This window comes from Mesoplodon mirus (assembly GCF_964341445.2).
Source record: "Mesoplodon mirus genome assembly, chromosome: 14".
Taxonomy (NCBI): Eukaryota; Metazoa; Chordata; class Mammalia; order Artiodactyla; family Ziphiidae; genus Mesoplodon; species Mesoplodon mirus.
The window spans coordinates 87367360-87388111 of NC_138990.1; the positions used below are offsets into that span (position 1 = coordinate 87367360).

The following is a 20752-nucleotide window of genomic DNA, read 5'->3' on the forward strand; positions in this document are numbered from 1 at the left end:
TAATTGCTGAAAATTTTTAATATTTCTGTCACTTCACAAAACATCTTTTGTTGACATCCTACAAATGATACCATCCAATAATGTCCTAATTCTTTCTTCTTGTGAAGATAGTTTATATATCTGTAAAAATAAAAGACAGATTATGACATGCTGACATATTCATGTACTACTAATTTTCATTACACGAGCATGTATATGTGAATTTATTTATTACTCAATTATTGGGATAATGGTGTAAAATCACAGTGTGATTAAAGTATGGAAAGTAGATGACAATTCATCACTTACATCAAAAGTTTCAATTGCAGGGGCTTTCCTGGTGGCGCAGTGGTTGAGAGTCTGCCTGCTGATGCAGGGGACCCGGGTTCGTGCCCCAGTCCAGGAAGATCCCACATGCCGCGGAGCGGCTAGGCCCGTGAGCCATGGCCACTGAGCCTGCGTATCCAAAGCCTGTGCTCTGCAATGGGAGAGGTCACAACAGTGACAGGCCCACGTACCGCAAAAAAAAAAAAAAAAAAAAAAGTTTCAATTGCAGTTATGGTGATAACTCTCTAAACATAGAAATACATTTTAAAAGAAATTTAAAAGAAATGCAATTTTAAAAGCATTCATCTAGACATTAACTTCATACTACATTTTACATTTCAAATGTACTGTGTAAAATATAGATATTTAAAATTATCTATTCTTTTAAAAAGAATATATCGGGCTTCCCTGGTGGCACGGTGGTTAAGAATCTGATACCTGCCAATGCAGGAGACATGGGTTTGAGCCCTGGCCCGGGAAGATCCCACATGCTGCTGAGCAAATAAGCCCATGCACCACAACTACTGAAGCCTGTGCTCTAGAGCCCACGAACCACAACTACTGAGCCCGTGTGCCACAACTACTGAAGCCTGCGTGCCTAGAGCCCATGCTTGGCAACAAGAAAAGCCACCACAATGAGAAGCCTGTGCACTGCAACGAAGAGTAGCCCCCGCTTGCCGCAACTAGAGAAAGCCCGTGTGCAGCAACGAAGGCCCAACGTAGCCACAAATAATAAATAAATTTATATATATATATAAAAAGAATGCATCAACTAAGTTTAATTATATGTTACATAAACCTGCATTTCCAATTCTTTGCATCTATAATTATTTTTAAAGTAAATTTTAATTACATTAACCTTTCTTAAAAGTTAAAATATATAGAAGCATTGGTGTTCAATAAGCAAACAGTATTATTCCACATCTATCATGCTCTTTCTAAAAATACAGGCTTACAAATCTTTTGACTTCCGTAATATTTGTTACTTCAGGGAGATTTTTGAGAGAAACTTGATGACCTTCTACCTGAGATATTAGGTATTCTTGATTTACTTGTTTTTCTTCCTCTTCAATATAAGCAATCAGAACTGAAGTGTCATTTGCCGAGATACCAAATTTTTTCAAGGCCTCTGAAATCTAAGGGGGAGAAAAAAGACAATAAAACCAGTAGTTTCAACCTCTGATATCTCTCCCCGTTTGTGTTCTTTCCTGGTCAGATTCTTATTTTTTGTATCCTAATGGTTTTCTCTGTCTACAGTTTTTCAACAATCTCTTCCTAATATCTACCAGCTCTGCCTCTTGAGTACTCCCTGCTCAAAGCTGCACCTCATTCCCATAGAGTCAAGCCTGGACTTGGCATGGCGCACAAACACCCACTCCCCCTGGACCTAAGTGACCCTCTAGCCATGCACTCCTGCCCTCTAGCCATTCGGGACTGTTTGGGGCTCCCGTCATTTCATACTTTTTTTGCCTGGGCTCACACTTTGCCCTCTGCCTGGAGTGCCCTCATCTTTCAAGGTCCAGTTCAAATGTCACTCCCCTTGCACTTTCCTCCTTACAGAATGAATTGCTTCTTTGTTCCCACAGATTTGCATTATTATTCCCATTATATCAGTTATCTTAGGGCATTTGGACTTTGTCTTGTTCATCTGCCTTCCTCAGGAACATATCTGTTTCTTCTGCCCCTACAGCTGGAACAGGGACAAGCTCAACAGATGTTTATGAATTGTACAGTCTCTTGAGTTATTTCAGTGATCTCAAAGAAACAATAGTTACCCAGTAATTTTCCCCCAGGTACTGGGGAATTCTATCACCACACATTTTATAAACTTTTCAAACATCTGTATTTTAAACTATGCCATGGGTTTCCTAACTTTTCTCTTGATGTCAGCACTTGATTGTGTTGTTAATAGTAGTAGTAATACTAAAACTTCGTCAGCAAAATTACATTTTTTTTCAAATGTGCCCCAGGTAGAATGTTTTTAATTCAATAACTTTGGTTACTATCAGTATCTCAAACCACAAACTCTTCCTATGCAGTGGGTGTGTGAGCATGTGTTAAAGGGCTGTTCTAGGTCCCAGGCAGGCTTGTGTATGGAAAAGACATGGGTTCTATCTTCAAAGAGTTTATGGGGAGAACAAAAAATACACATGATAACACACAAATATCCATGCCTAATTTTTATCATTAGATTTAAGTATCACTTAGAGTGATCTTCCTGACTCTATATGGTCAGGAAGGACAAATAAAACTATCCTCACTTAATTTAGCTAAACTTTAGTTTACTCATATGTGAAGTGACTCCAAAGCTTATTTGTCTAGTAAGAGGCAATGCTAAACCTCAACTCTCTGTCCAGCATTCTTTCTTCACTATTATTTTCATTTGTTACTAACAACAGGCTCCAACCCAACAATGAGTACAAAGGCTACCATGACAAGGTCAAAAGATATAAAGTAAGTAAATTCCATATTAATTACATTGATATTCGGGGAAAGATTGAAAATAATTTCAGTAGATAGAGTTCTTGTCTTCATTTTTCCCAGTTTGTAGAGGTGAACTGCTTTGTTTGCTGCCACAAGTACCTGAAATGGATCGACAATCTACCAAAGAGAACAAAAAGAATTACAAACAGAGAATCTGGAGTACTCTGAAGACGTATGCCCTATATCATGTTAACTTCAGTGTCAGGGGGTTTTACTTCATCGCAATTCCTATGGACTACATTTTCAAAATTTTCAAAATCTTAAGGGCGTATGGTGTTTAGAAAATCACAGAAATTTACAGCTGCAAGCAACTTACGTAAATAGTAAAAAGTTTTAAAACAACACTTATTGAGGGCTATTATTATGGGAAAGGCCATATTCTCAACATTTTACCTTCATTTTCTATACTTCTCAAAACTACCCTATGACATCTGTATCATTATTCACATGCAATAGATGAGGAAACCAAGGCAAATAATGAGTTGGGGGTGCTTCCCTGGTGGTGCAGTGGTTGGGAGTCTGCCTGCCGATGGAGGGGACATGGGTTCATGCCCCGGTCCGGGAAGATCCCACATGCTGTGGAGCAGCTGGGCCTGTGAGCCATGGCCGCTGAGCCTGTGCGTCCGGAGCCTGTGCTCCACAACAGGAGGGGCCACAACAGTGAGAGGCCCGCATACCGCAAAAAAAAAAAAAAAAAGAATGAGTTGGAATTCCAGTTCTGTCACTTACCACCGAGGGAACCTGGGCAAATTCCTTAGTGTTTTATCTGTAGAAGCAGGTAATCACCATACTTACTTCACAGGGTTGTGAAGATTAAGTGAGTTAGTGGTATATGTAAAGAACTTAGAACAATACCAGGAACCAAATAAGCACTAATAAAGGTTGGCTACCACTTGCTCAAAGTCATAATAAATGGCATATCATATCATAATAAATGGCATACCCATAAATGGGATTTAAGTCCTGCTGATTCTACCACTATGCAATGTCTCCTTTACAGAGATTTTCTAGTTCAGAAGAGAAGATGGAGATCCAGGCTTCTGCCATCACATCAGAGCTAGACCACCTTTCACATCTCCAAGGGCAGACCCTGGCACTTTAGCTTCTATTCACTGTTAAATTCAAGGCTGGCCAAATCTGATTCCACTCTACAGCTTGGACAAGAACTTTTTACCTGAAGATAACAATTTTAGGCTAACCTATAACGTCATGAAAAATCATCATATTCTTAAACTCCCCATATAGTTCACTCATTCCCACGAGTAATTACCACTGTAGGATTTATTAATGAGCCATCAATGGCACCTTCCATGGCCTTTTTTCTCAAGTCTCCAGCATTTTTTACATCTTTAAATAACAGAAGTGTCACCCTGTATTCAGGAAATAGGTCCAGCTGGTGTGTTAACTGCATTTCATCGATAAGCAAGATTCTATTGCACAAGACAAAAAGACCAAAAGTTAACAACTGTAAGTCACAAATATCCTTACTAACAATTAAATATATTAAAGTAACTTGAATAATAAGATGTAGAGCTATTAAACTAGAAAAATCCACCCCAAAACATTTGGCATTCTCATGAGACGCTGTCTTCCTAACCCTGCTGAGCTGTTTCTAGCTTCTTTACCATTCCTGGTAAAGGATCAGGGTTGACACCTGGCCCCCTAGTTGTGCAGATAAGGCAGGCTCTGATGCATGGAAGAAGGGCAGCTTCCCAACAGACAACTAGGAGCAGAAAACCAAAAATTTTTTAGACCACAGGTTACTTATAGCATTAAGGAAACCTCACTCTAACTTGGTCTTTTTAGCTTTCTGATCTCACCATTTATTTATATTTTAGCAGAACCTAGACACAAATATAAAGAAAATAATCTTATAGAAGAAAGTATGACACAACTCAAAGATATTCATTTCACACATGGGAATTTAGCCAAGAGGGTACAATTCTTAAATAATAATACTGACCCTTTATAGACGTAAATTTAACAAGAAAAGGACATAAAAGACAAATAACTGGAAAGACACAATCTATCTTTGAAATGGAAAAACTAAGCACTGAAAAAGTCTGATCTTTAAAACAATTTCAATTAAAGTTCCAATGAGATATTTGGGTGAGGCAATTTTATAGGTTCATTTTATCCTTTTACCTAGGAGGTTCCATTGCTAACATTTTTCTTGAGGAATAAATTGGCAATCTGAAGATTTATGTAATAAGATGTCCTTCTCATCATCCTAAGAGTAAAAAGTTGAAAACCTACCTAACTAGTAACAGGGGACTGGTTTTTACTAAACAACCACTAAAAACTAGTCTTGAAGAGTAGTTAAGGATGTGTAAATATAGCAATAAATAACATTAAGTACTTCACATCTGATTGGAAAACAAAACACAAAATGTGGCACAAATTGTGGGTTTTTTAAAAGATACACAAAAAGAAAAAATATTGAAAGAAAAATACAACAAAAAGTTATCCTTGAAATGCTGGAATTACATCTGATCTTTTCTGTTACAATCAGGAAATAATAAAATTTGTGAATAATGTCCTAGCACACAGCAGTTCAACCTTTATTATCATGATAACGTTCAATGGAACAAAAATAGATACAGACAGAATGTATACCCAATTATACAAAAAGATTCACTCAGAAAGCAAAAACATAAAGGAAGCACACCAAAATATGGCCATCTTGTATAGCAGAATTGCAGGTAATTTTTATTGTTTTCTATAAAAAGTATTTTTGTGTGTATGTTCTGAATTTTCTGCAGTGTGCACACAAAATATAATGAGTACATATAACCAGGGAGGAAAAAAAATTTTTTTGTGGTTTTTGTTTTTACACTAGAGGAAAAAGGCCCCCTAGCAAACGTCAGAATGGTTTGTTTGTTTTATATAATTCACTCAGGTCAGAAACTTCGAATCATCATTGGATACTAACCTCTCACTCTAGGACAGGCAGTTCCCCTGATGCAATCCTCCTTCGCTTCAACTTGCCGGTAAGAGTCCGTTTACCAGCGCGCCCAGAACTGAGGACTAGCTCCCTATACTAGGAGCTCCTCTGTCACAACTTTGGTGAGTCGGGGCCTTATCAGGATGATGTATCGTCAGCTGATACATCAGGGAGAGACTAAGCCGATCATTGCCGGGCTGCATCACAGGGCCAGGCCTCGGGAGGTGCTCGATAAACAAGGACACCAAGAATCACATCTGTTGTCTAGAAAATGGGTGCCGGGACTGCGTCTTCCGTTCCGCCCGGCCAGCTTTTGCTCAGCAAGGACTCACTGTCGCGTCCCTGTTCCTCTCGTAACATCTTCCCCATGGAAACAAAGCCCTGAACTTCCAGAAGATCGCCCTCAGCTGCGCCCCTTCTCTGCCCTCCCGGCACACCCTTTTTCCCCGGCTTGCCTCGCATCAGCGGACACGAAGGAGAGCCGGGGCTCCATCCGCCTCTTCGGGCGAGGGAGGAGGCCAGACTCCTCCGGCGGGTCCGGAAGCTGAGGGATGGGTGTGGGTCTCCGCCAGGTCCTTAAGCACCTTGGCATTGGACGAGACGTCCTCAGTTTCTTCCCATGCAAAGAAAAGTATTGGCTCCAATGAGCTTCTACGTACGTCTCCGCTGCTCGAGATTCAACAGTTCTTTTTCGAGGCAGGCAGGATTCAGTTTGCTTCTTGTTCTGGGTACGCTCACTGGGGAAAGATCTCCTGGAGATGAATGCAGTCGGCGACCTACCTGAGGTACTTCAGAGAGAGGTGACAGTACGTTAATGGAATCCACCTCTTCATCCAGCAGGCTCACAAATTTGACTTGTCATCCTGTGTATCAGCCTCCAAAAGGGGAGGTAATCTGCTGAACAGGTTGTAGAGAATTATTTTCCATGTTTTTTATGCTTGGGGCTCATGTTGGTCAATACTTTTCTTTAAACAAAAAGACAGGTAAGGAGTTGAGGAAGATGGCAGAAGAGTAGGACGTGGAGATCACCTTCCTCCCCACAGATACATCACAAATACATCTACACGTGGAACTGCTCCTATAGAACACCCACTGAACGCTGGCATAAGACCTCAGACCTCCCAAAAGGCAAGAAACTCCCCACGTACCTGGGTAGGGCAAAAGAAAAAAGAAAAAACAGAGACAAAGAATAGGGACGGGACCTGCACCAGTGGGAGGGAGCTGTGAAGGAGGAAAGGTTTCCACACACTAGAAGCCCCTTCGCGGGCTGAGACTGCGGGTGGCGGAGGGCGGAAGCCTTGGAGCCATGGAGGAGAGTGCAGCAACAGGGGTGCCGAGGGCAAAGCGGAGAGGTTCCCGCATGGAGGATCGCTGCCGACCAGCACTCACCAGCCCGAGAGGCTTGTCTGCTCGGCCGCCGGGGTGGGCGGGGGCTGGGAGCTGAGGCTCGGGCTTCGGTCGGATCACAGGGAAGGACTGGCGTTGGTGGCATGAACACAGCCAGAAGGGGTTAGTGCACCACGGCTAACTGGGAGGGACTCCGGAAAAAGTCTGGAGCTGCTGAAGAGGCAAGAGACTTTTTCTTCCCTCTTTATTTCCTGGTGCGCGAGGAGAGGGGATTAAGAGCGCTGCTTAAAGGAGCTCCAGAGATGGCCGCGAGCCACGGCTCTCAGTGCAGACCCCAGAGATGGGCATGAGATGCTAAGGCTGCTGCGGCAGCCAACAAGAAACCTGTGTGCAAGCACACGTCACTATACCCACCTCCCCTCCCGGGAGCTTCTGCAGCCTGCCACTGCCAGGGTCCCGTGATCCAGGGACAAATTCCCCGGGCGAACAAACGGCACACCTCAGGCTGGTGCAACATCACGCCGGCCTCTGCCGCCCCAGGCTCGCCCCGCATCCATACCCCTACCTCCCCACGGCCTGAGTGAGCCAGAGCCCCCGAATCAGTGGCTCCTTTAACCCCATCCTGTCTGAGCGAAGAAGAGACGGCCTCAGGTGACCTACACGCAGAGGCAGGTCCAAATCCAAAGCGGAACCCCGGAGAGCTGTGCAAACAAAGAAGAGAAAGGGAAATCTCTCCCAGCAGCCTCAGAAGCAGTGGATTAAAGCTCCACAATAAACTTGATGTATCCTGCATCTGTGGAATACCTGAATACACAAGAAATCATCCCAAATTGAGGAGGTGGACTTTGGGAGCAAGATAGATTATTTTTTCCCCTTTTCCTCTTTTTGTGAGTGTGTATGTGTATGCTTCTGTGTGAGATTTTGTCTGTATGGCTTTCCTTTCACCATTTGTCCTAGGGTTCTGTCTGTCTGTTTTTTTTTAATTTACTTAAAAAAATTTTTTTCTTAATAATTATTTTTTATTTTAATAACTTTATTATATTTTATTTTCTCCTTTCTTTCTTTCTTCCTCCCTCCTTTCCTTCCCTTCCCTTTCCTTTCCTTTCCTTTCTTCTTTTTCTCCTTTTTTTTCTGAGTCGTGTGGATGAAAGGCTCTTGGTGCTCCAGCCAGGCATCAGGGCTGTGCCTCTGAGGTGGGAGAGCCAACTTCAGGACACTGGTCCACAAGAGACCTCCCAGCTCCACGTAATAGCAAATGACAAAAATCTCCCAGAGATCTCCAGCTCAACACCAACACCCAGCTTCACTCAACGACCAGCAAGCTACAGTGCTGGACACCCTATGCCAAACAACTAGCAATACAGGAACACAACACCACCCATTAGCAGAGAGGCTGCCTAAAATCATAATAAGGCAACAGACACCCCAAAACACACCACCAGACGTGGACTTGCCCACCCGAAAGACAAGATCCAGCCTCAACCACCAGAACACAGGCACTAGTCCCCTCCACCAGGAAGCGCACACAACCCACTAAACCAACTTTAGCCACTGGGGACAGACACCAAAAACAACGGGAACTACGAACCTGCAGCCTGTGAAAAGGAGACCCCAAACACAGTAAGATAAGCAAAATGAAAACATAGAAAAACACTCAGCAGATGAAGGAGCAAGGTAAAAACCCACCAGACCTAACAAATGAAGAGGAAATAGGCAGTCTACCTGAAAAAGAATTCAGAATAATGATAGTAAAGATGATCCACACACTTGGAAATAGAATAGAGAAAATGCAAGAAACATTTAACAAGGACCTAGAAGAACTAAAGATGAAACAGGCAACGATGAACAACACAATAAATGAAATTTAAAATGCTCTAGAAGGGATCAATAGCAGAATAAATGAGGCAGAAGAACGGATAAGTGAACTGCAAAGTAAAATAGTGGGAATAACTACTGCAGAGCAGAATAAAGAAGAATGAAAAGAACTGACAGTCTCAGACACCTCTGGGACAACATTAAATGCACCAACATTCAAATTATAGGGGTCCCAAAAGAAGAAGAGAAAAAGAAAGGGACTGAGAAAATATTTGAAGAGATTATAGTTGAAAACTTCCCTAATATGGGAAAGGAAATAGTTAATCAAGTCCCGGAAGCACAGAGAGTCCCATACAGGATAAATCCAAGGAGAAACACGCCAAGACACATATTAATCAAACTATCAAAAATTAAATACAAAGAAAGCATATTAAAAGCAGCAAGGGAAAAACAACAAATAACACACAAGAGAATCCCATACGGTTAACAGCTGATCTTTCAGCAGAAACTCTGCAAGCCAGAAGGGAGTGGCAGGACATATTTAAAGTGATGAAGTAGAAAAACCTACAACCAAGATTACTCTACCCAGCAAGGATCTCATTCAGATTTGATGGAGAAATTAAAACCTTTACAGACAAGCAAAAGCCAAGAGAGTTCAGCACCAACAAACCAGCTTTACAACAAATGCTAAAGGAACTTCTCTAGGCAAGAAACACAAGAGAAGGAAAAGATTTACAATAACAAACCGAAAACAATTAAGAAAATGGGAATAGGAATATACATATCGATAATTACCTTAAATGTAAATGGATTAAATGCTCCCACCAAAAGACACAGACTGGCTGAATGGATACAAAAACAAGACCTGCTGTTGACAAGAGACCCACTTCAGACCTAGAGACACATACAGACTGAAAGTGAGGGGATGGAAAAACATATTCCATGCAAATGGAAATCAAAAGAAAGCTGGAGTAGCAATTCTCATATCAGACAATATAGACGTTAAAATAAAGACTATTACAAGAGACAAAGAAGGACACTACATAATTATCAAGGGATCGATCCAAGAAGAAGATATAACAGTTGTAAATATTTATGGACCGAACATAGGAGCACCTCAACATAAGGCAAATACCAACATCCATAAAAGGGGAAATAGACAGTAACACAATCATAGTAGGGGACTCTGACACCCCACTTTCACCAATGGACAGATCATCCAAAATGAAATAAATAAGGAAACACAAGTCTTTAAATGATACATTAAACAAGATGGACTTAATTGATATTTATAGGACATTCCATCCAAAAACAACAGAATACACATTTTTCTCAAGTGCTCATGGAACATTCTCCAGGATAGATCATATCTTGGGTCACAAATCAAGCCTTGGTAAATTTAAGAAAATTGAAATCATATCAAGTATCTTTTCTGACCACAATGCTATGAGACTAGATATCAATTACAGGAAAAGATCTGTAAAAAATACAACCACATGGAGTCTAAACAATACACTACTTAATAACCAAGTGATCACTGAAGAAATCAAAGAGGAAATCAAAAAATACCTAGAAACAAATGAAAGAGGGACGTTTATAGCAATAAAATCCTACCTTAAGAAACAGGAAACATCTCAAATAAACAACCTAACCTTGCACCTAAAGCAATTAGAGAAAGAAGAACAAAAAAACCCCAAAGTTAGCAGAAGGAAAGAAATCATAAAAATCAGATCAGAAAGAAATGAAGGAAATTATAGCAAAGATAAATAAAACTAAAAGCTGGTTCTTTCAGAAGATAAACAAAATTGATAAACCATTAGCCACACTCATCAAGAAAAAAAGGGAGAGGACTCAAATCAATAGAATTAGAAATGGAAAAGAAGTAACTGACACTGCAGAAATACAAAGGATCATGAGAGATTACTACAAGCAACTCTATGCCAATAAAATGGACAACCTGTAAGAAATGGACAAATTCTTAGAAATGCACACCCTGCTGAGACTGAACCAGGACGAAATAGAAAATATGAACAGACCAATCACAAGCACTGAAATTGAAACTGTGATTAAAAATCTTCCAACAAACCAAATCCCAGGACCAGACGGCTTCACAGGTGAATTCTATCAAACACTTACAGAAGAGCTAACACCTATCCTTCTCAAACTCTTCCAAAATATAGCAGAGAGAGGAACACTCCCAAACTCCTATGGAGCCCCCACTCCCCGCAACTAGAGAAAGCCTGCGTGCAGCAACAAAGACCCAATGCAGCCAAAAATAAATAAATAAATAAAATTATTTTAAAAAACATATAGCAGAGCGTTCCGGGTAAGATGGCGGAAGAGTAAGACGCGGAGATCACCTTCCTCCCCACGGATACACAAGAAATACAGCTACACGTGGAACAACTCCTACAGAACACCTACTGAACGCTGGCAGAAGACCCCAGACCTCCCAAAAGGCAAGAAACCCCCCACATACCTGGGTAGGGCAAAGCGGAGAGATCCCCACACAGAGGATCAGTGCCGAGCGGCACTCACCAGCCCGAGAGGCTTGTCTGCTCGCCCGCCGGGGCGCGCAGCGCTGGAAGCTGAGGCTCGGGCTTCGGTCAGAGCGCAGGGAGAGGACTGGGGCTGGCGGCGAGAACTCAGCCTGAAGGGGGCTAATGTGCCACAGCTAGCCGGGAGGGAGTCCGGGAAGACTCTGGAGCTGCCGAAGAGGCAAGAGACTTTTTCTTCCCTCTTGGTTTCCTGGTGCGCGAGGAGAGGGGATTAAGAGCGCTGCTTAAAGGGGCTCCACAGACGGGCGCGAGTCGCGACTGAAAGCGCGGAGCCCAGAGACGGGCGTGGGGCGCTGGGGCTGCTGCCGCCGCCGCCAAGAAGCCTGTGTGCGAGCGCAGGTCACTGCCCACACCGCCCTTCCGGGAGCCTGTGCAGCCCGCCACTGCCGGGGTCCCGGGATCCAGGGGCGGCTTCCCTGGGAGAACACACAGCGCGCCTCGGACTGGTGCAACGTCACGCCGACCTTTGCCGCTGCAGGCTCGCCCCGCACTCCGTGCCCCTCCCTCCCGCCCGTTCTGAGTGAGCCAGAGTCCCCGAAGAGGCTGCTCCTTTAACCCTGTCCTGCCTGAGCGAAGAACAGACCCCCTCCGGCGACCTACACGCAGAGGCGGGGCCAAATCCAAAGCTGAGACCCAGGAGCTGTGAGAACAAAGAAGAGAAAGGGAAACCTCTCCCAGCAGCCTCAGAAGCAGCGGATTAAAGCTCCACAATCAACTTGATGTACTCTGCATCTGTGGAATACATGAATAGACAACACATCATCCCAAATTGAGGAGCCCGGAGTCAGTGCTGTGCCTCTGAGGTGGGAGAGCCAACTTCAGGACACGGGTCCACAAGAGACCTCCCAGCTCCACATAATATCAAACGGCAAAAATCTTCCAGAGATCTCCATCTCAACACCAGCACCCAGCTTCACTCAACGACCATCAAGCTACAGTGCTGGACACCCTAAGCCAAACAACTAGCAAGACAGGAACACAACGCCACCCATTAGCAGAGAGGTGGCCTAAACTCATAAAAAGTCTGCAGACACCCCAAAACACACCACCAGACGTGGACCTGCCCACCAGAAAGACAAGATCCAGCCTCATCCACCAGAACACAGGCACTAGTCCCCTCCACCAGGAAGTCTACACAACCCACTAAACCAACCTTAGCCACTGGGGACAGACACCAAAAACAACGGGAACTACGAACCGGCAGCCTGCGAAAAGGAGACCCCAAACACAGTAACATAAGCAAAATGAGAAGACAGAAAAACACACAGCAGGAGAAGGAGCAAGATAAAAACCCACCAGACCTAACAAATGAAGAGGTAATAGGCAGTCTACCTGAAAAAGAATTCAGAATAATGATGGTAAAGATGATCCAAGATTCTATTTCCCAGATCCAAAATCTTGGAAATAGAATAGACAAAATGCAAGAAACAGTTAACAAGGACCTAGAAGAACTAAAGATGAATCAAGCATCGATTAAAAACACAATACATGAAATAAAAAATACTCTAGATGGGATCAATAGCAGAATAACTGAGGCAGAAGAACGGATAAGTGAGGTGGAAGATAAAATAGTGGAAATAACTGATGCAGAGCAAAATAAAGAAAAAAGAATGAAAAGAACAGAGGACAGTCTCAGAGACCTCTGGGACAACATTAAACGCACCAACATTCGAATTATAGGGGTTCCAGAAGAAGAAGAGAAAAAGAAAGGGACTGAGAAAATATTTGAAGAGATTATAGTTGAAAACTTCCCTAATATGGGAAAGGAAATAGTTAATCAAGTCCAGGAGGCACAGAGAGTCCCATACAGAATAAATCCAAGGAGAAATACGCCAAGACACATATTAATCAAACTGTCAAAAATTAAACACAAAGAAATCATATTAAAAGCAGCAAGGCAAAAACAACAAATAACACACAAGGGAATCCCCATCAGGATAACAGCTGATCTCTCAGCAGAAACTCTACAAGCCAGAAGGGAGTGGCAGGACATAATTAAAGTGATGAAGGAGAAAAACCTGCAACCAAGATTACTCTACCCAGCAAGGATCTCACTCAGATTTGATGGAGAAATTAAAACGTTTACAGACAAGCAAAAGCTGAGAGAGTTCAGCACCACCAAACCAGCTTTACAACAAATGCTAAAGGAACTTCTCTAGGCAAGAAACACAACAGAAGGAAAAGACCTAGAATAACGAACCCAAAACAATTAAGAAAATTGGAACAGGAACATACATATCAATAATTACCTTAAATGTAAATGGACTAAATGCTCCCACCAAAAGACACAGATTGGCTGAATGGATACAAAAACAAGACCCATATATATGCTGTCTACAAGAGACCCACTTCAGACCTAGAGACACATACAGACTGAAAGTAAGGGGATGGAAAAAGATATTCCATGCAAATGGAAATCAAAAGAAAGCTGGAGTAGCAATTCTCGTATCAGACAAAATAGACTTTAAAATAAAGACTACTAGAAGAGACAAAGAAGGACACTACCTAATGATCAAGGGATCGATCCAAGAAGAAGATATAACAATTGTAAATATTTATGCACCCAACATAGGAGCACCTCAATACATAAGGCAAATACTAACAGCCATAAAAGGAGAAATCGACAGTAACACACTCATAGTAGGGGACTTTAACACCCCACTTTCACCAATGGACAGATCATCCAAAATGAAAATCAATAAGGAAACACAAGCTTTAAATGATACATTAAACAAGATGGACTTAATTGATATTTATAGGACATTCCATCCAAAAACAACAGAATACACATTTTTCTCAAGTGCTCATGGAACATTCTCCAGGATAGATCATATCTTGGGTCACAAATCAAGCCATGGTAAATTTAAGAAAATTGAAATTGTATCAAGTATCTTTTCCGACCACAATGCTATGAGACTAGATATCAATTACAGGAAAAGAGCTGTAAAAAATACAAACACATGGAGGCTAAACAATACACTACTTAATAACGAAGTGATCACTGAAGAAATCAAAGAGGAAATTAAAAAATACCTAGAAACAAATGACAATGGAGACACGACGACCCAAAACCTATGGGATGCAGCAAAAGCAGTTCTAAGAGGGAAGTTTATAGCAATACAATCCCACCTTAAGAAACAGGAAACATCTCGAATAAACAACCTAACCTTGCACCTAAAGCAATTAGAGAAAGAAGAACAAAAACATCCCAAAGTTAGCAGAAGGAAAGAAATCATAAAAATCAGATCAGAAATAAATGAAAAAGAAATGAAGGAAACGATAGCAAAGATCAATAAAACTAAAAGCTGGTTCTTTGAGAAGATAAACAAAATTGATAAACCATTAGCCAGACTCATCAAGAAAAAAAGGGAGAAGACTCAAATCAATAGAATTAGAAATGAAAAAGGAGAAGTAACAACTGACACTGCAGAAATACAAAAGATCATGAGAGATTACTATAAGCAACTCTATGCCAATAAAATGGACAACCTGGAAGAAATGGACAAATTCTTAGAAATGCACAACCTGCCAAGACTGAATCAGGAAGAAATAGAAAATATGAACAGACCAATCACAAGCACTGAAATTGAAACTGTGATAAAAAATCTTCCAACAAACAAAAGCCCAGGACCAGATGGCTTCACAGGCGAATTCTATCAAGCATTTAGAGAAGAGCTAACACCTATCCTTCTCAAACTCTTCCAAAATATAGCAGAGGGAGGAACACTCCCAAACTCATTCTACGAGGCCACCATCACCTTGATACCAAAACCCGACAAGGATGTCACAAAGAAAGAAAACTACAGGCCAATATCACTGATGAACATAGATGCAAAAATCCTCAACAAAATACTAGCAAACAGAATCCAACAGCACATTAAAAGGATCATACACCATGATCAAGTGGGGTTTATTCCAGGAATGCAAGGATTCTTCAATATACGCAAATCAATCAACGTGATACACCATATTAACAAATTGAAGGAGAAAAACCATATGATCATCTCAATAGATGCAGAGAAAGCTTTCGACAAAATTCAACACCCATTTATGATAAAAACCCTGCAGAAAGTAGGCATAGAGGGAACTTTCCTCAACATAATAAAGGCCATATATGACAAACCCACAGCCAGCATCGTCCTCAATGGTGAAAAACTGAAACCATTTCCACTAAGATCAGGAACAAGACAAGCTTGCCCACTCTCACCACTCTTATTCAACCTAGTTTTGGAAGTTTTAGCCACAGCAATCAGAGAAGAAAAGGAAATAAAAGGAATCCAAATCGGAAAAGAAGAAGTAAAGCTGTCACTGTTTGCAGATGACATGATACTATACATAGAGAATCCTAAAGATGCTACCAGAAAACTACTAGAGTTAATCAATGAATTTGGTCAAGTTGCAGGATACAAAATTAATGCACAGAAATCTCTGGCATTCCTATATACTAATGATGAAAAATCTGAAAGTGAAATCAAGGAAACACTCCCATTTACCATTGCAACAAAAAGAATAAAATATCTAGGAATAAACCTACCTAAGGAGACAAAAGACCTGTATGCAGAAAATTATAAGACACTGATGAAAGAAATTAAAGATGATACAAATAGATGGAGAGATGTACCATGTTCTTGGATTGGAAGAATCAACATTGTGAAAATGACTATACTACCCAAAGCAATCTACAGGTTCAATGCAATCCCTATCAAACTACCACTGGCATTTTTCACAGAACTAGAACAAAAAATTTCACAATTTGTATGGAAACACAAAAGACCCCGAATAGCCAAAGCAATCTTGAGAACGAAAAATGGAGCTGGAGGAATCAGGCTCCCTGACTTCAGACTATACTACAAAGCTACAGTTATCAAGACAGTATGGTACTGGCACAAAAACAGAAAGATAGATCAATGGAACAGGATAGAAAGCCCAGAGTTAAACCCACGGACATATGGTCACCTTATCTTTGATAAAGGAGGCAGGAATGTACAGTGGAGAAAGGACAGTCTCTTCAATAAGTGGTGCTGGGAAAACTGGATAGGGACATGTAAAAGTATGAGATTAGATCACTCCCTAACACCATACACAAAAATGAGCTCAAAATGGATTAAAGACCTAAATGTAAGGCCAGAAACTATCAAACTCTTAGAGGAAAACATAGGCAGAACACTCTATGACATAAATCACAGCAAGATCCTCTTTGACCCACCTCCTAGAGAAATGGAAATAAAGACAAAAATAAACACATGGGACCTAATGAAACTTAAAAGCTTTTGCACAGCAAAGGAAACCATAAACAAGACCAAAAGACAACCCTCAGAATGGGAGAAAATATTTGCAAATGAAGCAACTGACAAAGGATTAATCTCCAAAATTTATAAGCAGCTCATGCAGCTCAATAACAAAAAAACAAACAACCCAATCCAAAAATGGGCAGAAGACCTAAATAGACATTTCTCCACAGAAGATATACAGACTGCCAACAAACACATGAAAGGATGCTCAACATCTTTACTCATTAGAGAAATGCAAATCAAAAGTACAATGAGATATCATCTCACACCAGTCAGAATGGCCATCATCAAAAAATCTAGAAACAATAAATGCTGGAGAGGGTGTGGAAAAAAGGGAACACTCTTGCACTGCTGGTGGGAATGTGAATTGGTACAGCCGCTATGGAGAACGGTATGGAGGTTCCTTAAAAATCTACAAATAGAACTACCATATGACCCAGCAATCCCACTACTGGGCATATACCCTGAGAAAACCATAATTCAAAAAGAGACATGTACCAAAATGTTCATAGCAGCCCTATTTACAATAGCCCGGAGATGGAAACAACCTAAGTGTCCATCATCGGATGAATGGATAAAGAAGATGTGGCACATATATACAATGGAATATTACTCAGCCATAAAAAGAAATGAAATTGAGCTATTTGTAATGAGGTGGATAGACCTAGAGTCTGTCATACAGAGTGAAGTAAGTCAGAAAGAGAAAGACAAATACTGTATGCTAACACATATATATGGAATTTAAGAAAAAAAAATGTCATGAAGAACATAGGGGTAAGACAGGAATAAAGACACAGACCTACTAGAGAATGGACTTGAGGATATGGGGAGGGGGAAGGGTAAGCTGTGACAAAGTGAAAGAGCGGCATGGACATATATACACTACCAAACGTAAGGTAGATAGCTAGTGGGAAGCAGCCGCATAGCACAGGGAGATCAGCTCGGTGCTTTGTGACAGCCTGGAGGGGTGGGATAGGGAGGGTGGGAGGGAGACGCAAAAGGGAGGGGATATGGAAACATATGTATATGTATAACTGATTAAATTTGTTATAAGGCAAAAAAAAAAAAAAACTATACCCCAATATAAAATAAAAATCAAATTTAAAAAAAAAAAACATATAGCAGAAAAATATGTATATAATATGTAGCAGAAAACCTAAACAATCAACAGAAGGGTGGAAATAAAGCTGAGAAAATTCTTGTGATTTAAAAAAAAAGAAAGGAAAGATTAAAATGGAAAATAAAAGAAAAAATATAATTAACTTAGAGGTACATTTCAGAAAATCCAATAGTCAACTAATAGAAGTTCCCCAAAAAGAAAATAGAGAAGATAAAGTGAAAAGAAAATTTCCCAGAACTGATGCACATAGCCTGCCAGACTGGAAGTCCTCACTTAGTATCTAGCATTACGAATTAAAAAAATACCCACACTAAGTCATATCATGAACTTTCAGGACACCTGAAACAAAGATCCTAAAGTTTGCAGAAAGAAAAATTACAGGTCACAAATAAAAGATCTGGAATCAGAATAGCACAAGGCTTCAAACAGCAACAATGAACTATGGAAAACAATGAATAAATGCATTTTAAAGTGCTTACCTACAATTGTACAGTCTATCAAACTATCAATGCAGTGCAAGAATAAAATAAACCCATTTCAGACATGCAAAAGCCTCAAAAAATTTACATCCCATTAATCCTTGGGAAACCATGGAAGGATATGCTCCACCAAACAGGGAAGTAAACCATGAAAGCAGCAGCTGTGGATCCAGGAAACAGAAGAGGGGCATAAGAAAGGACAAGGGTGAAGGCAAAGAGAAATCTCAGGGCAAGAGCTATGCCCCAGGTGTAGAGAACAACCAACGTGCCTGTTATGTGTTGAGCTGTGCTCCCGCAAAAGTCGTATGTTGAAGTTGTCCTAACTTCAGAATGTGACTGTACTTGGAGATGGCGTCTTTAAAGAGATAAGTTTAAATGAGGTCATTAGGGTGGGCACTAATCCAATATGACTGGGTATCCTTATAAGAAAAGGAAATCTGGACGAAGACACAGAGGGAAGACCATGTGAAGACCAAGGGAGAAGACGGCCATTTACAAGTCAAGGAGAGAGGCCTCAGAAGAAACCAGCCCTGCCAACACTTTGATCTTGGACTTCTGGCCTCCAGGGCTGTAAGAAAATAAAACACCTGTTGTTTAAGCCACCCAGTCTGTGGTACTTTTTTATGGCAGCCCTGGCAAACTAAAAACAGTGCCCAACCTAGAACAGGTCGAGAATAAGTCCAATCAATCCAGGAAAGATTTCAAACAAAAAAGAATCTGATGTGTTTACCCTATCCACACTGAGAAATGTTACAGTGGTGTTAGAGATTTGGAGGATGAATAAGTGATAGGTTCATAGGAAAAGACGCAAACAAAAATGAAGGGGACAAAATGGTGTAAGAATGGAGACATACTCATACATGATGGTTCAGAGGTGAATGATACTTACCTAGCAAATAACATAAACTCAGAACACCGATTTAACCAAAAGTTGGGAAATAACTATCCTGAAAAGATGAGGGGAACAGAAGTGTGTATGTGGACAGGGGATGTGAAAGAGCTAAATTCTCATCTTCCACAGTAGGAAGTCAATAGACAGTATCAGAAACTGAAAAATCAAGACGTGGTAATATAAGCCTAGTATTTAAATATGGAGACAAATATTAGAAAATAATGCTAAAATACTTAAAGTGATTGCCTTTGGGGAGTGACAATCAGGGGATAGGGCAGGGGTGCTGATGGGAAGACTACTCTTTTTCATAGAAATCTCGGTAGAACTATTTGAATTTTAAACTATTGGGTTGGCCAAAAAGTTCATTTGGGTTTTCCGTAACATCCTGCAGAAAAACCCAAATGAACTTTTTGGCCAACCCAATACTTACCAGTGTTTTTTTAATAAAAATAAAAAATTTAACAGCTTAAACAGACCACTAAAGACCTTTAAAAAAGGTTGCTCATCCCTTTAGCCAGAGGACTTTCAGTGGTGTGATGTGAGCAGAAGCCGGGAACACAGTGTGTTGAAGAATAAATGAGACATGAGATAGAAAAAGGAGACTGGTTTTCAATAAGCTGTGTTGATAAATGAAATGGGATGGGGACAGAGAGGACAACATGATCAAAGAAGGTTTTCAAAGGTGGCAGTGCTTAAGATGACACTTCTGCTGACAATGTCCTCCTCAGAAACTGCTTGCCAAGGAACTCCTTAAAACTATTAGATTAGCTGGACTCCCATGCCTGTCCCTGGTGGTTCTTTTTTTGCCTCACCAGTTGTCTTGCTGCGCCAGTATCTTTCCAAGGGAGAGTTCATGATGTATGCGAAGGAACAATTCCACAGAGCAGCCTCTGGCAAGAAGAACTCTTGTATCTCTGTTAAATGTGGTGGGCAGAAAAAACTTTCTGAGCCACCACCTAGATGAAAGGTAGCAACCTGACTAAGCTCATCAGACACAGACCAGGGAGTAGCTGAGTTAGAGCACTTCCTTAGGGTCAGGTTCCACATGATGTTCATTTATAACACAGAACAGAGAAAACAACTATCATATACAGTATCAGACTTTCCATGATACAACGCTTCAAAATCAGAGACTTAAACAATGAAGCCAATTTGCCCAAATATTCATCAAATATTTACCAAGGCTTATGATGTCATGACAGTTAGACCCTTTCTTGAGCAAACAAAGATTTCTGGCTACCTCTGCAACTAAAAATAATTAACACCTCCCACATGATCCAGCTGTGTGTTCCAGAGGAAAACTACCAGAAGGGGCAACTTAGAAAAAGTCAAGGTCAAGGCACCATTCCACTGTGAGAGGCAAGTGGAGAAAGACTGTGGCAGGTTACGTTCAACAAAGAAGCAACAACACAAGGAGCCATGCAAGTCTCCCCAGATATTCCAGGCTTTAAATGTCTCACCCTGTTCTGTTCATCAAGCAACCTTTATAGTCTATAAACATTTTCAAGTTTTCTGA

General features: G+C 41.0%; 1 protein-coding gene across 2 annotated transcripts; it reads right to left on the reverse strand.

Annotated features, from left to right (window-relative positions):
* Positions 1-26: 26 nt before the first annotated feature.
* On the reverse strand, positions 27-6100 carry LOC309815745 (EKC/KEOPS complex subunit TPRKB-like). 2 transcript variants are annotated; one of them, XM_082642744.1, is made up of 5 exons: positions 5797-6100; positions 4061-4220; positions 2785-2907; positions 1266-1442; positions 27-120 (listed from the first exon to the last, which is right to left on the reverse strand). In XM_082642744.1, exons 2-5 carry the CDS (start codon positions 4199-4201, stop codon positions 34-36), a joined length of 528 nt encoding a protein of 175 aa, XP_082498870.1. In that variant the 5' UTR covers positions 4202-4220; positions 5797-6100; the 3' UTR covers positions 27-33. The 2 variants fall into 2 exon arrangements, with proteins under 2 accessions (XP_082498870.1, XP_082498869.1); XM_082642743.1 differs by lacking the exons at positions 27-120; positions 5797-6100 and adding an exon at positions 5723-5754 and having other exon boundaries at positions 1113-1442.
* Between the last annotated feature and the right edge of the window lie 14652 nt (positions 6101-20752).

Excerpts from the sequence above, each read along its gene's own strand:
- LOC309815745 (XM_082642744.1), bottom strand. The coding sequence starts at position 4,201 with ATGCAGTTAACACACCAGCTGGACCTATTTCCTGAATACAGGGTGACA. Across the intron at positions 1,443-2,784 it reads ATCTTTCCCCGAATATCAAT|ATTTCAGAGGCCTTGAAAAA; the intron begins GTAATTAATATG and ends TCTCCCCCTTAG. Across the intron at positions 121-1,265 it reads ATATTACGGAAGTCAAAAGA|ATATATAAACTATCTTCACA; the intron begins TTTGTAAGCCTG and ends TTATTTTTACAG.